Here is a 16,002-nt window from a genome sequence, read left to right on the forward strand (position 1 = left end):
TTCCTCTCTATTTTTTTTCTTTTTCTTTTTTTATTGGAGAAAAATTGCTTTACAATGTTGTGTTACTTTCTGCTGTACAATGAAGTGAATCAGCTATATGTATACCTATATCCCCTCCCTCTTGGACCTCCCTCCCTCCCTTCCCCCCATCTAGGTCATCATAGAGCACCGAGCTGAGCTCCCTGTGCTATACAGCAGCTTCCCACTAGCTATTTTACACATGATAGTGTATTTATGTCAAACCTTATCTCCCAATTCATCCCACCCTCCTCTTCCCCCACTATATCCACATGTCCGTTCTCTACATCTACATCTCTATTCCTACTCTACAAATAGGTTCATCTGTACCATTTTTCTAGATTCAAGAACACAATGCAGTATAAAAATGGGAAAAAAATCATAAGACTAAGTGCTACATGGAAGACAAACATGCTTATTAAATAAATTTATGGAAAGATTCTCAACATAATTATTAATTGGGGAAATGCAAATTTAAACCACAGTGAACACCATTTTTATATCCCCTATACTGTCAACAAACAAGGAGCCTGATAATACCAAATAATGGAGAAGATGTGGATTAAAGAAACCTTTAATACATTTTGGTTAGAGTCTAAATTGATGTATGTACTTTAGGAAAGTAGTTACCATTACCTTAATATTCACATATCCCTAATTTACCAATTATGGGTGTTAAATAACTGTTTACAAATTTGTGCAGAAGAATATATAAAACAATGTTCACAGTAGCAATTTTTGTGATAGCAAAAATCTGGAAACAATGAAAATATACATGACAAAAAGTAGACAAATGATAGTAGAAACATACAATGGGAGATTATACAGAAATAAAAAAAAAACTTACTGATAATGCTCATCTTTAATAATGTAAATCAGATGCTAACCTCCATTTTGGGAATGATTTACTGAATAACTTGATTAAATTGGCATACTGGATTTTTATGGAGAGTCATAAAGAATAGATATCCTGAATTTATCCTAAATAATCTTAAAATTATGAAATACTTTTAATAAAGATTAAAAAGTGATGCTTACATATTCACCAGGGTCCACGTATAAGGATATTTATAACAGCATTGATGATAAGGGTATATTCCATCGGCAGTAGAATGGATCAATAAAATGTGCTAAATTCATCCAGTTGAACACTATTCAACAACAAAAATAAACCACAATTACATACCACCGTATGGATGATTGTTTCACATAAAATGAAATTTTAAATAAAAGGAACTCGACCTTCCCCGTGCACTCCCTTGAAAATAAAACAACATAAGTAATTCCAGTCCCCTAAAATCCAATTGCTGGCACAATTAAACTACAGGCATGCCTAATTTATTGTGTTTCACTTTATTGCATTTTTTTAACAAATTGAAGGTTGTGGCAACCCTGTACCAAGCAAGTCTATCAGCGTCATTTTTCCAACAGTACTTGCTCACTTCATGTCTCTGTGTCACACTTGGATAATTCTCACAACATTTCAAACTTTTTCATTATTATAGTATTTGTTATGGGGATTTGTGATCAGTGATCTTTGGTGTTACTACTTACTAAAGGCTCAGATGAGGATGAATATTTTTTTTGCCATAAAGTATTTTTAAGTTAAGGTATGCACATTTTTTTAGACATAATACTAATTGCACCCTTTACAGACTACAGTATAGTGTAAACATAACATTTCTATGCACTGGAAAACCAACTTTATTGGTTTTAGTTTAAAACCACTTTATTGTGACTCACTTTATTGCGATACTTGCTTTATTGTGGTCTGGAACTGAACCTGCAATATCTCCAAAGTCTGCATGTATAATACCTAGAAATCATATTTAGGTAGTAAAACAACAAAGAAAATGATAGAAATTACTTCCACAAAGCATGGTGGGTTCTGTTTGGGAGTAAACCAGGTGGTGTGATCAGGAAGAGGCATATGGTGAGTTTCTTTTTTTTTTTCTTGGGTGGTGTTAACATCACTGTGCAATGTAGAAGAATTTAACTATATATTCTCTTCCTGTTTATCATATCCTATTTTTAAAGTGTTATCATTATTATTAGCTACTTTATTCTAGAAAAACATGCTATCATATATTTTACTTTTGCATATATTAAAAACCCCACCATCAGGACTTCCCTGGTGGCACAGTGGTTGAGAATCTGCCTGCCAATGCAGGGGACATGGGTTCAATCCCTGGTCCAGGAAGATCCCACATGCCACGGAGCAACTAACCCTGTGTGCCACAAATACTGAGCCTGCACTCTAGAGCCCGTGAGCTACAACTACTGAGCCCGTGTGCTGCAACTACTGAAGCCTGTGCGCCTAGAGCCCGTGCTCTGCAACAAGAGAAAGCACAGCAATAAGAAGCCCACGCACCACAACGAAGAGTAGCCCCCGCTAGCCGCGGCTGGAGAAAGCCCGCGCACAGCAATGAAGACCTAATGCAGACAAAAATCAATCAACCAATAAATAAATATTAAAAAAAACCCCAAAATCCACCATCCGTTGTTGTTTTTAGACAATTATCTTAAAAAAAGATTTTTAAAAAGAAGGATCTTATATACTTACCCATGTAGTTCCATATATAATACTATTTAGTCCTTTGTGTTGATTCTTATTTCCATCTGGTATTATTTTCTTTCTGCCTGGAGGAAGTCCTTTAAGATTTCTTGTAGTGTGGGTCGCGGGTGTGCATTCCCTTTGTTTTTATTTATTTATTTATTTTTGGCTGCTTTGGGTCTTCATTGCTAGGCATGGGCTTTCTCTAGTTGTGGCAAGCGGGGGCTACTCTTCGTTGTGGTGCACAGGCTTCTCATTGCAGTGGCTTCTCTTGTTGCGAAGCATGGGCTCTAGGTGCACGGGCTTCAGTAGATGTGGCACGCAGCCTCAGTAGTTGTGGCTTGCGGGCTCTAGAGGGCAGGCTCAGTAGTTGTGGAGCACGGGCTTAGTTGCTCCGCGGCATGTGGGATCTTCCTGGACCAGGGATTGAACCCATGTCCCCTGCCTTGGCAGGAGGATTCTTAACCACTGCGCCTCCCTTTGTTTTTTTATGTCTGAAAAAGTCTAAATTTCTCCTTCAGTTTTGAAAAATATTTTGTCTGGGTATTCTAGGTTGAGAAGTATTGGGGTTTTTCCCTATTTGAGTGTTTTAAAGATGTTGCTACAGCAAATTCTTGCTCACACTATTTCTGAAGGGAAATCTATCATCCTTATTTGTTCCTCTGAACATAGCATCTTTTTCTCTGGCTAATGTTAATATTTTCCCATTAAAACTACTTTTGAGAAATTTGATTATCATATGTCTTGGTGTATTTTTGTTTTGTTTCTTATGCTTGGGGTATATTGATATTCTTGGGTCTGTGGGTTTATAGCTTGGACACAATGATGGCCTCTGTATAAGGTGGAGTTGCTGCAATTTTCTGGACAGGGTACTAAAAAAAATCAGAAAGTTCAGGAATATAGTAATGTCAGAAAGGATTGACTAGATAAAATCCAAGAACCCACCACCTACCTATGTTCCGCAGGAGATCCCTGAGGATATTCCTTTCCCTGAGGCAGTAATGAATGCTCTGGTGAGGGGAGCGCTGGCATCACTGAGAACTCAGTGATGGGATGTTCTCTGTAGGTCAGAATTGGCTGGTGGGAGAGGCTGCCCAGGCTGCTGGGCTCCTTAGTGTCAATGAGTACATTGGAATTGTCAGTTGCAGCACTTAACCATCATTACCATATTGGACAGCACGTCCAGCCAGAGTGCTAGTCACCATACATTGATTCAGAGGAATCTGTGGTGAGAACTAATATAAGTGGTATTCCTAGGATTCGAGCAGATACACAGTCAAATAAGGTACTTCTTGAATTATGTAAGAAAAAATGAAATGCCAAGAAGTCACTGCAATAGAAAGTCATTATTCCTTCTCAAGCTTCCAGCTCTGAGTCACTTCACAAAAAGTCCATTGAAGAGGAGGCTGTTTTTCATTGAGAAATAACCTTGCAAAGCCACTGCAAGTTTTCATGGCAGGTGTTTTCACAACCTTCAACCCTCCTCAAAGGGGACTGTGCTCATTTGAGAGAGTAGTTTTGAATTGGGGAAAGAGGGGAAATTAGATATTTTGAGAGCTATTAAATATAGAATTTGACCTGACGCTAATACCAGAGCAACAAAAATGTCATCATCATCTTACAGTGAGAATGGAGGCTTAGGGGGGACAAATTCTTCAGTGCTTCCAGAGGGTCCAAATACCTACCTGTGGTTATCTCCCTAGTTCTCAAGAATAAAATTGGGACGGATGTACTTAGTATCTGTCAGAACACAGCATTGAAGGCTCTTAAGTTTCAGGTGGACAGAATGACTTATCTACTAGATCAGCAAGCTTTTGTCTTCAACCATTCACGTTTTGAGTAAATGTTGAAAGACAGGTACTAGTTGGGTGCCAGAAAACTAGAAATACACATAGAAATACACACAGATTTGGCTTCAGACAGCAGTTCTTGCATAGTAAGGTGTGAATGATCAGGTTTTTGGTCAGTCTAATTCTTGCCTCTCTGGGCAGACACTATTGGTGACTGTCATCTCTCTGCCTGCTTTGGAACCAACCGTACGGCTCCATCGCAGAAGACAAAACATGTACAGATAACCAACTGTGAGTCTCAGTGCAGGCCCGTCATCACCGTGTGTGAAGAAAATTCTTCCCTAAATCTGATTAGGATCTCTAAATATACAGAAAAGATCCAGATAATCTGGTACAGTCGCCCTTCAGTATCCAAGAGGATTGGTTTCAGGATCCCCCCACCCCCATCGCAGATACCAAAATCCACGGATCCTCAAGTTTCTTATACAAAATGGCATAATATTTGCATATAACCTACACACATCCTCCTGCACTTTAAACCGTCTTTAGATTACTTATAATACCTAATACAATGTAAATTCTATGTAAACAGTTGTAAATACAATGTAAATGTTATATAAGTAGCTGCCAGCATGCATCAAATTCAAGTTTGCTTTTTGGAATTTTCTGGAATTTTTTTTTCAAATGTTTTCAAGCCGGGGTTGGTTGCATCTGCAGGTGGAACCTACAAATACAAGATAAATACAGGCTGACTGTATTTAACATCTGTATTGTAAGATTTAAAACACGTAACTAAAATTTACATACAAATGCCCACTTTTATCCTTAAGAAATGACTGGGTAGTAGAATCCTCTCTGTGACTGGCATTTAAATGTGGCAGGGGTGGGGGGTTGGGGGGAAGGGCTATTCCAAAACTGCTAGAAATTTGCTGCTTAGAACTCTAAGTATGGCAGAAGAAATTCACTTTTAGGGAGCATCCCTCTGTTCCAGTTAGGATCATATAATTAAGCCCCGGTGGTCAAACATGTGCAAATCAATAATTTCTGCATTGTCTTTATTGTCCTTAAAAAATCACTTTGGCATGTCCCTATTCTTGGTTCTGAGTCTATGAAGGTAAATGAGACATTGTTCCTGTTCTTAAGGAGCTCAGGATCTAATGGTAGATTTAGGTTGGATATTACAGTGATGACTTTCAGAAAAGTGGCAAAAGGAGGTATTAGGAAAGCTCAGAGCAGGAGAGAAAAGGGAAGGCCTCATCCAGGAGATGCCATGTGAACTGGACCTTGGAGAGTGGAGGCTTGGGGGAAAGCAGAGTGAAATGGCTAAATCTATACATATAGCATCACATTTTCAATGGTCTGGGACACTGAATAATCCAGTAAGGTTGAAGTGAATTCAAGAAGATAAAACTCTCGGAGATAGGTGGATTAGTTCCAGACTGCGAAGGATGTTGTGAATGGCAAACTGAATTTGTAATTTATTTTGTGGGCAACAAAAAAGATTTTTGGAGAGTGGAATAGCATGATCATTTCTTTGCCAATACTTCAAACTGGGATATAAATTGGTTAACATAAAGTTTTGTCTTAGGAGGAGGGCTACCTCTTCATCAAGAGATTGATTTTAATGCGAGGAAACTGGAGGCTCCCTCTGGTGGGCTGCAAGACTGCTCTTTCAGATGACGTTCAGAGAGAAGAAATGGGGAGTAGAGCTCTGAACTCAAGATAATATTGCTAAGCATGCAGTTTTTAACCAGGAAAGCCAAGTTTTGGAATATCTTTCTGGAAAAAAAAGAAAGAAAGAAAGAGAAAAACCCATGACGTTACATAGTTTACTTATGAACATCCTTGCCTGTTTGCTAGGCTTGTGTTATGCAAAACTGTATTGATTTGGGTATGAAACTATGAGCTTCACTGTCCGGTATTTTGATTCAAATGATAGCAACTCATTATCTAGTAAATTACTGTCAATTATTTTTAATGTCTAGTGTTATGAGGTTGATTGGTTTTTATTTTTTACTTTTTTCTCCCATGCTTTCAATAAATAGTGGAAAATGGGAAAAGATCACAAATGGGACTGCTACCCTGCTTGCGCGGTAAAGAAAAAGCTGCTAATTTCTTCCCGAATCCTCACCCAAGTCATTTCCAAATGTTCCTCTCCTCAGGCTTGTATATTTTCATACATTTTGCATTGTGAAATTCCATCTGCAGAATGATCACATTACTTCAGAAACTCAAAAGAAAGTCAATGAGGATACTGAGAAAGCCAGAACAACCAGAGATTAATTCTGCTTCCAAGGAAAAGGCCAGGTCTAGATCTGATTCCAGAACTGAACCTGGTAGTGAATGTGGGAATAAACAGAATTAAATATGTTTAATTTCTGTTTCTGTTACCTTAGCCTGTAAATTCTTCATTCATACTAATACTAAAAGCAAACTACTTACGTGCTTGCTAGAAATGTCCACTAGAGCTTTCATTTTTATCTTCACCTAATTTTGTAGTCAATCTGCTTGGTCCACCTACATTCACATGCGTGACTCCCCATAGGAGGTATAAACAAATTTTAACACTCAGAGAAACAAAGAACTTCTCAGTTAGGCACAATTCCTAGCCTGACTGTACTGAGCCCACCAGCTGAGGGATGCTTCCCTGTAACACCTCTCTCTGTTGGTCTCTACTCAGAGGCTTTGGAGGTAGATGGAATAGTGTGTTGTAATTAGTCTATATATGCTCATTCATTTAAAACATCTGGTAAGTAAATTTTCTCACTGTATTATTAGCTTGCTAGGGTTGCTGTAACAACGTACTACAAATTGGGTGGCTTAAGCAACCAAAATTTATTTGCTCACAGACCAGAAGTCCAAGATCAAGGTGTTGGTTCAGTCTGAGGGCTGTGAAGAAGAATGTGTTCCTGGCCTCTCAGCTTCTGGTGGTTTGCTGGCAATCTTTGGTATTCCTTAGCTTCTGCTACATCACCGCAATCTTGCCTTCATCTTCATTTGGTGTTCTTGTGTACATGTCTGTCTCCAGATCTTCCCTCTTCTTAAGGACACCAGTCATACTGGATGAGGAGCCCACCCTATTTCCATATGAGCTCATCTTAACTAAATATATCTGCAACAGCCCTATTTCTAAATAAGGTCGTATTCTGAGATACTGGCATTAGGACCTCAACATATGAATTCCTGGGAGACATCATTCAACTCATAATATTCACTTTCTGGCAGATTTTACTTCACACCATTTTTACAAATGCAAAATGCAGACGAAATAAGTTGAGGCAACATGTATGAGCTAAATGCAGTGCGTGAAGTATATCTGTATGTCTCTAAACCAAGAGGAAGCCTGTCTGGCTGACAGCTGAAAGATAAGTCTGTCTCCAACAGGGCATGCTGAAGGCTAACAGGTCCTGGGGGCCTTCTCGAACCCCAGAAATAAGCAGAACTATAGTAATATGACACGCATACGTTGAAAGACTGCCAGAGATCAAGGGAGTTTACAGGATTATTTTCTCTGTCTGAGCTGAGAATGTCTATGTGTATTGATAATCTCAACTTGGAAAACTCCCTTACAGGTCTCAAGAATGAAACGGTTTTGCTTTGAAATATTTGTGGTAGTTAAGTCCAACAAAATTATTAAAATTTGAGCTACCTATAAAGCCTCACAATACAGAACACCTGGATTCCAATCAGGTTTTTGTATCTCCCAGTCTGTCCTTCTTGTCCCTTTACTGAGAACCATGACCCTAGAAGGAAAACAAGAGCCAGTGCTTTAATGCTGATGACTTTATTGATGCTTTGAAGTTGGAGAAAGGAAATACCAAGACCACTGAAAAGTCCATGGTCACCAGTAGATCTCTATCAATTTCTGAAACAAAAATTAGAAGTAATAATTACGCTTGGCATCTCTACTGTTAAATAGTCTCATTACAAGACATCACATTAAGAGAGAGAAGAGAAGAAGGAGGCAGGAGGAGGCCAGGGGAGGGGAAAGAGAAGGGAAGGGAAGAGAGGGGAGGTGGAAATTGGGAAGGCTCAATGCTAATAGAAGAAAAGGGTGTGAAAATAAAGCTCAGGGTAGAAGTAATACTTGCTTTCATGAGAATGGAGGAGACTTTTCTATTCGTAAGTGTGAGATAAGAGATTTGTGACAAGGATAAATCTGGACAAAGAATTTAAGAGGGATTAAAGTCAAGATTTAAAAACGATAAATGGACAGAAACAAAAGAGAGAATTAGGAATTTAAAGAGAAACACACTAGATCAGTGGATAAAAGTACAATTAATACCTAGGGAATCACTGGAGGACATCTTTAGTTGGTCTTCCTTGTCACTGGTCACCATGCTGACCACCCTGGCCACCTTTTCCACGCTGGCCTCTCTGGCCACCAGGGTTTCCCTGGCCATTCTGGTCACCTCTGCAACCTTGGCCACCTCGGCCACCTCTGCTATATGAGCTTTCCTGGCCTCCCTGGACATTCTGGCTGCAAGGCCTATGCTGCTGACCATGACCTTTCTTCCCATTTTTGCCTTTCTTGCCACGTTGACCTTCATGTTCTCCTTGAGGCTTGAGTTGTGATTCTTCTGGGGTTTCTTCAATGGATTCATCACCTGCTTAGGCAAGAAAACACAGATTGAGAAAGGAACAAGTAAAGAGCAAGGTCAGCCATAAAATTAAATGAAGCAAGTATGGAAACTACCGTAATCTAAATTTAGTTAGAAGTAATGTATTATTGGTTTAAATGGCGTTAGGTAGTGACCGGACCAGGGCCCAGTACCTAGAAGAGAAGGGGCAGCAGGTCTTGTTTGCCACATGGCCATTCATCTCCCCTCTTTTTTACTTTCATTGTTTTTCATCTCCCCTCTTTTGGTGTTTCTGCCGCTGTTCTACTCCACCATCTGTCCTGAACTTGCCGCAGTGTACATGAAATCATCTGTAAACTACCAGATAACACATGGTGTCTGAGAGAAACCACCAGATTAGAGTCACTGCATCTGCCTTTAGAAATACATGATATCTGGACACAAATCTATTGAACGCGGGGACATTATGCAGCCACTCTGCCTTTCCCAATAGCAGAGCAATCATGTATCACTCACTCTCCTCTTTCTTCTGTCACCTTCTGCAGACTGTTGTCTGTATTCAAACAGAAAGTAAAAGTAAAGCCCAGCCTATATTGTCTCCTTTTGCAAATTTCTGGTCCTATAACTGAGCCCAAGCCTTCACCACCTCTTGCATCAACTTTCAATTATTTCTTCATGATCTCATGGCCATCACTCTTATAATCATTCTCTTGTGAATTTAACATATATTTTATTGCACGCTTGTATACTGTATTGCACCTTATGTCAGACACTAAGATTCCAAGCTTAAAAGATACAGCCTGTGATCTCAAGCTGCTTACTCCTTCTTGTCAGATTCACACACAAAAAATTGCTGAGTCACTCTTCTGTTCCAAATCTCTTTGTTGCCCATAGAATAAATTACAAATTCAGTTTGCCATCCACAGCATCCTTCACAATCTGGAACTAACCCACATTTTCAACTTTATCTTCCTACATTCACTTCAGCCTTATTGGATTAAGTGTTCCTAGATCATTGAAAATATTATATGTATTGATTTAGCCATGCGTTTCACTCTGCTCTCCCCTACACTTCCACTCTCCAAGGTCCAGGTCACATGACATCTCCTGTTGAGGCCTTCCCTTTTCTCCCCTGTTCTGAGCTTCCATGATACTTTCTTTTGCCACTTTTCTGATAGTGATCATTGTTATGTCCAAGCTAAATCTTCCATTAGATCCTGAGTTCCTTAAGGACAAGAACAGTGCTTCATTTATCTTTGTATCCTTCGTGCCAAGAATAGGACCTTGCCATGGTTATTGGTAAGTAGTACATTTTATTGAATTAATGTTAGGGTAGAGAATGTAGATAATCAAAGCATTTCTTTTGGGAATCCTCAAATATGCATGCCCTTATAAAGACAGCCAAGGCCAGGTAACTTAGGCAAAAAAAAAAAAAAAATCAGAAGGCAAACAGTGACCGTATTTTCTAGGCCTGAGAAAACTCAAATCTAAAGCAAATCATTTCCTTCTTTTTTTTCTTTTTTTGTCTTTTGTGCTTCTTCTGCAATGTGGAACTAATAAGATTAAACTATATATATATATAGTGGAATGGTTGAGAAAGGAAATTTTAAAGGTTAAGTGTGATTTTTAAAATGTAAGTAAAAAATCATAGAAATTTTGGATTAGACCAGTGAGCCAGAGCTTCCTAGAATCCATTTAGAAAAATTCTAAATAAGTTGAGTGAATCCAAAATAACTCACTTATCGTTTGGAGGCTTTCCTCTTCCTCCTGAGAGGCTTCTGCAAAGAAAATAAGAATGAAGTATGAAAGGACATCCTAACCTGAAGGGAAGGGTCATTGGTAAGTCAGAAACTGGGGAAAATCATTAAGCATGTAAAGGTTTTCTTTAAGCAACAAAATTTTTGCTTGATTCATTTACTAAATTCTTCCACTTCTTTAGTGGCATAACTAATAATTTATTAGCTCTCTCATGTACTCTGTTCCTTTCTTAAATCCTTCCTCCTACACACACTCCCACACACGTCATTAAAACTGATTTCAAATTTTTCATCTGATATATGTACAACTAATAATAGCTTTAAATTTCACCTACTCTCAAACAGCTTATTATTTAAACAGATATCAAAGCTTCATAACAAAGGAATGAATCATTAGTGCTATAAATAAGATGCAAAGGTATTGATTGAACAACTAGAGTACTTTTTAAATTACATAGTATATTTATGATTCAAATTAGTTAAATGTCCATGAGCTAATGCTCCTACAAAAGTAAAGGAATTTGTGTTATTCACTCATTAGCTATTGGTTGTAAAAGGATTTAGAGAAAAGCATTTACAAATGAATAGGGCGGCAGGTTCTACTGATGTTCAGACACTAGATCTCTGACACAAGAGATTCCAATGTGAAAAGGAAGGAGATGGCTCATAACTAACAATAGACTGAGGATCACTAAAACTTATGGATTTGTTATTCCTTTTTGCCCTTCTCTAGACTCAATTTTGAGAGCTTTCAAGAGACAAAACACTAAGCAAAAAAAGGTTCTGAAGAAAAAAGAAAGGAATACTTTCTTGAACAAAGATTTACCTGGTCCTTCAAGAGAGACTTCGAAAACAGTACCTAGGATTTAAAAAGGAAAAAATAAGAGAGAAAAAAAAAGATTAAGAGTAAACTCATCTTTGCCTCAGTGACAGATTGTTTTGGTGGTATTTTGGGGCATCCTACATTTAACAATCTTTTAAGTTATATTTTTACTTGAAACATTCACATTTTGATAAACAAATGTTTTATGAAATACTCAGGGAAACATAGCATGGCACTTGATTAGACTGCAGTGCTGCACTTGGGAACTATGTGAATTAGGAACAGAGCTCAAGAAGGATATCAATTTGGAAACAAGAAGAGATGTGGAGCAAAGGAATTGATGTGTTGAATGGAGATATAAACTTGAAAATATTCAACATATTTAAGACAATTCCAAGCCATTTTAGATGAAGTAAAAGCTAAAAGAGAGGTCACAGAATGAAGTGGAAAGATTCATGGGCTTTGAAATCTGACAGGTCTGAGTCTATAATACAGCTTTGTCACCTGCTAATTATGTAAGCTCTGCAAAGTATTTAAACTCTAAAGTTACGCTTCAAACATAAAATGTGAAGGTTCATAATTCAGAGTGTTGCAGTGAATAATTAATATATTTACAGGACCAGGCATAGACAAAATTCCAGTGCATACTTTTTAAAAAAATAATCTTTCCTCAGAGATTTACTGTTATTCCCCATTTAATATCCAAACTACCACAAAGTGCAGAGTTTGAGGCTCAAAGAGTTTTATCATAAAATACCCTTTTATAGATCCATATTAAAACTTACATGTCTTTCAGAGAAATCTAATATTACCATTTTAGAATTAACCTTACCTATGAGCAACAACTTTGTCTCACTATGTGTAAACAGGTTTAAGCTCAGGTTATCTATTAGAATTTCGTGTATTTGTTTAATATTTCTATTTTTTTGACTTAGGTTGCTTCTACATAAAGACAAACATTTCATAAGTAAATAAAATTTCATTCCAACTTCCAATTGTCTTACAAAAGGTCTGATATTTGCAGTCATTTAAACAATTACCTGGATTTTAACTTTGTATCTGGATATTTGTTACCATTAAGATACACCATCCATCTTCTCTATTTAAAAGAGCCACCGATTGAGAAAGAATTAACCTTCTTCTTTTGTAATACATAAATTCCTTCGTCATTGCCTGAAATTATCCATTTCTACGAATCCCTAGATTTAGTATAAATGCAGGCCTACCAAGTAGTTGTCACCTGACCTATAAGTATTTTAAAAGAGTAAGTAATGTAATGGAGAGAAAAAATTAATAATGCCTACTTAATGTCAAAATTTTGATGAACTATATGAAAATTCAGTCAAAATTCTCAATATTTGTGAGTGTTCAAGTGTTTGATGTTAAAGAAATGAGTTATCTAGATGAATTATAGAATTTTCACTCAATTTAGATGAGCTTTTTTATATAAACAGAGTGAATAATTTAAAGTCCATATATTTAAAAACAGCAAAATTCATACCATGAAGATGCTGGCTTAGGACTTAAGCCCAGGTTTTCAGAGAGATATTTTCAATTGGTGGAAAACAGAAACTAATGTTGCCTCCTCTTTTATTAACTTACTCTTAGGAAGTAAAATACTTAGTTTCTGAGAAGGGTCAATCCAGCCCTACTCTTCTACATGAATCTTAACCCCATCGTCCCTTGTATGATCCCCATATCCCCTTCTTACTTTCATTGGTGCCTTGAGCTGAGCTCAGGGCCAGCAAGGCCGTCAGGAGCAAGAACAGCAGCATCTTGGTAGAAGCCATGGTGTCTCTCTCTCCTGATGCTGCAGGAGCCCCAGGCACACTGCTTTATAAGACCAAAAAGAACAATATCACCTTTGAAGCCCATGGTTTGGACACTTTCACCCGTTTCTGACTTGCCATTTGGGCCTCAGCTAGCCTGTTGGGTTTAAGGGCTGGTCAAGCTCTTCAGTGGAAAACCATAAATTGGTCAGATTCTTTAAAATAATTGTTCATCCTCCTCAACTCTTAGTTGTAAGTATTAACTGTTGTCTTCTATTTTGTAGTATTTTGTTCAGAACTATGGTTCCCTGTTTTCTTACCCTATCTAACATTGTTCAAGCTGTCCAAATGTCAATTACTCCAGGCCCCTTTCCTATAGAGTGAGCCAGCCGAGTTATTATGAAATGAAAGGTTAAATAACAGAAATATAATTACAAGATGAAAGAACAATGGGGGGAGTCAAGAAAGACTAATATAAGTTATCTTACACGGCTTAAAAAATGAAAGCAGTTGCCAGTAAGAGACTAAAACCAACTTCACACTCAGAAGACTGTAGTTATTCAGAATACACTCGAGTTCATAATGTTAATGGACTGTGAAATCTTCAAACTAAAAATTATCAGAATAATGAGTGGGTTAGAAAACAATGTTGTGTAAGCAATCATTGAATGAATTAAGGGGGTCAGCTTGGAAAGAAAATAGTATGACTGAGTATGATAATTTTACTTAGTTATATAGAACAAAGAGCGATCTTGCATGTATAGTTCTGGAAGGTACAAAAAGAGCTATTGCTCTAAAAAGGAGGATATTTTGAAATTAATATAAAATAATGTAAAATAATTTCTTATAATTATTTAATTATCTTAGATAATTTTAAATTTAATTTTAAATTTCCTCAGATAAATTTTAATTATCTTAGAATAACATAAAAATAAGTTTCTTGGGATTACTGAGACAATAGATTGAGTTCTTTAGGGGAAAATTAGTTTCTTATCACTGGATGTGTTTAGACATCAAGGGATCTATAACTAGTATGTTAAAAAAAAATGTAGAGTGGGGGTGGTGGTGTGATGAATTGGGTGATTGGGATTGACATGTATACACTGATGTGTATAAAATGGATGACTAATAAGAAAAATAAATAAAAAATAAACATTAAAAAAATGTAGAGACTCATTGGGGTAGAATTATTCATATTCAACTATCTCTTTAACATGTTTTCAATAGAAGAAAGGTTTGTTTTCCTTTGGATGAAAATTCAAGAAGTTACACAACTTTTCTGATCACGCTAAGATAAAATCCTCCCTGACCCTAACCCCCAAATCAGGGAGAATTTAATCAAGAATTTTGTAAATTGTTGATATAGCTGTTACATATCTTATAATAGTTATCATAACAGTCTACATGTGTTATATATATATTAGACTGTAAATGTCCTTCAGAGTAGAAAATTTGTCTCATTCATCTTATAATCTCCAGCATTCCACAAAGACATGGTATCTGGAAAGTACTCAATAAATATCTGTTGAATTAAACTGTTAAATTTTTTTAAAAATAAATTTATTTATTTATCTATTTACTTTTGGCTGTGTTGGATCTTTGTTGCTACACACGGACTTTCTCTGCTTGCGGCGAGCAGGGGCTACTCTTCATTGCGGTCCACAGGCTTCTCATTGCGGTGGCTTCTCTTTTTGCGGAGCACAGGCTCTAGGCATGCAGGCTCAGTAGTTGTGGCTTGCCGGCTCCAGAGCACAGGCTCAGTAGTTGTGGCGCGTGGGCTCAGTTGCTCCACGGTATGTGGGATCTTCCCAGACCAGGGCTCGAACCCATGTCCCCTGCATTGGCAGGCGGATTCTTAACCATTGCGCCAGCAGGGAAGTCCCTAAACTGTTAAATTTTAAAGTTAGTAAATATTTTGTAATTATCTTTTCCCCATTTCTCATCTGAAAAAAAAAGTATATCCTTTCCTATTCTAAGCTACGCTGTCCAGTTGTGCTTTTGATCTCATTCTCTCCTGCTGCCTCTAGTATTTTGTTTTTACAATTTTGTTTCCCTTTCCTTGCATCTTCAGTCTTCACTAACTCCTTGACTTAAAGCCAAAATATTCTCAAGCCTCCCTTAGCTTAAAAAAAGAACCTTCCTTGAACTTTTCTAACCTATTGTGCTGTTGTTACCCATTGTTCTAATTACAACTGTCACTCACTTTAAAACTGTCCTGAAATTACCCCCTAGAGAGGTCCCACTTTATCCCTGATTATCAAACAGTAATATTTCCTTTAGTCTTTTTATCCTTAACCTTTCAAACTTTTAATATTACTCTTAATATATTTATATTTAATTTTAAATATATTTATAAATATAAAACTTTATAAATATATATTTTATAAAAAGGTTATATTAAACTACATTTATTTTTATATTATTAATTATTTATTCCCCCTTAAAGTCTTTTTGTTTTTCTTTTTCTACTGTGAAAATAAATCTCCTGATTCTTTTTATATCCTTTTATCATTTTGTCTGCTTCATTGAAACTTCATCTTTAAATGAAGCTATTACCTATCAGGTGGGGAAGATACTGCTAATTTCTTACTCATTATCCATGTTTTACCAGTTAGCTTGCATAACCACAGTACTGATTAGGGCGGCAATGTGTCCAGCTAAAAATATTTTGTTTTTAGACTTCCTTGCTTCTGGGTGGGACCATATCACAT

The 16,002-nt window shown here is 37.1% G+C and overlaps 1 protein-coding gene across 7 annotated transcripts in view; it reads right to left on the reverse strand.

Annotated features, from left to right (window-relative positions):
- Positions 1 to 10: 10 nt before the first annotated feature.
- Positions 11 to 16,002, reverse strand: part of LOC309640917 (uncharacterized protein) — an 81,769-nt gene continuing 65,777 nt past the window's right edge. For 3 of the 7 annotated variants that reach the window (XM_082420407.1, XM_082420410.1, XM_082420409.1), the window contains 4 exons: positions 13,234 to 13,355; positions 11,526 to 11,558; positions 10,682 to 10,720; positions 11 to 8,969 (listed from right to left, as the gene is read on the reverse strand). In XM_082420407.1, coding sequence (XP_082276533.1) covers positions 8,689 to 8,969; positions 10,682 to 10,720; positions 11,526 to 11,558; positions 13,234 to 13,312 — 432 coding nt within the window. In that variant the 5' untranslated portion in view covers positions 13,313 to 13,355 and the 3' untranslated portion in view covers positions 11 to 8,688. Of the gene's footprint in view, positions 13,356 to 16,002 lie in introns of all 7 variants that reach the window. The other 4 variants (XR_014252437.1, XR_014252438.1, XR_014252439.1 and 1 more) reach the window with 2 other exon arrangements.

Source organism: Balaenoptera physalus (assembly GCF_965194825.1).
Source record: "Balaenoptera physalus genome assembly, chromosome: 13".
Lineage (NCBI taxonomy): Eukaryota > Metazoa > Chordata > Mammalia > Artiodactyla > Balaenopteridae > Balaenoptera > Balaenoptera physalus.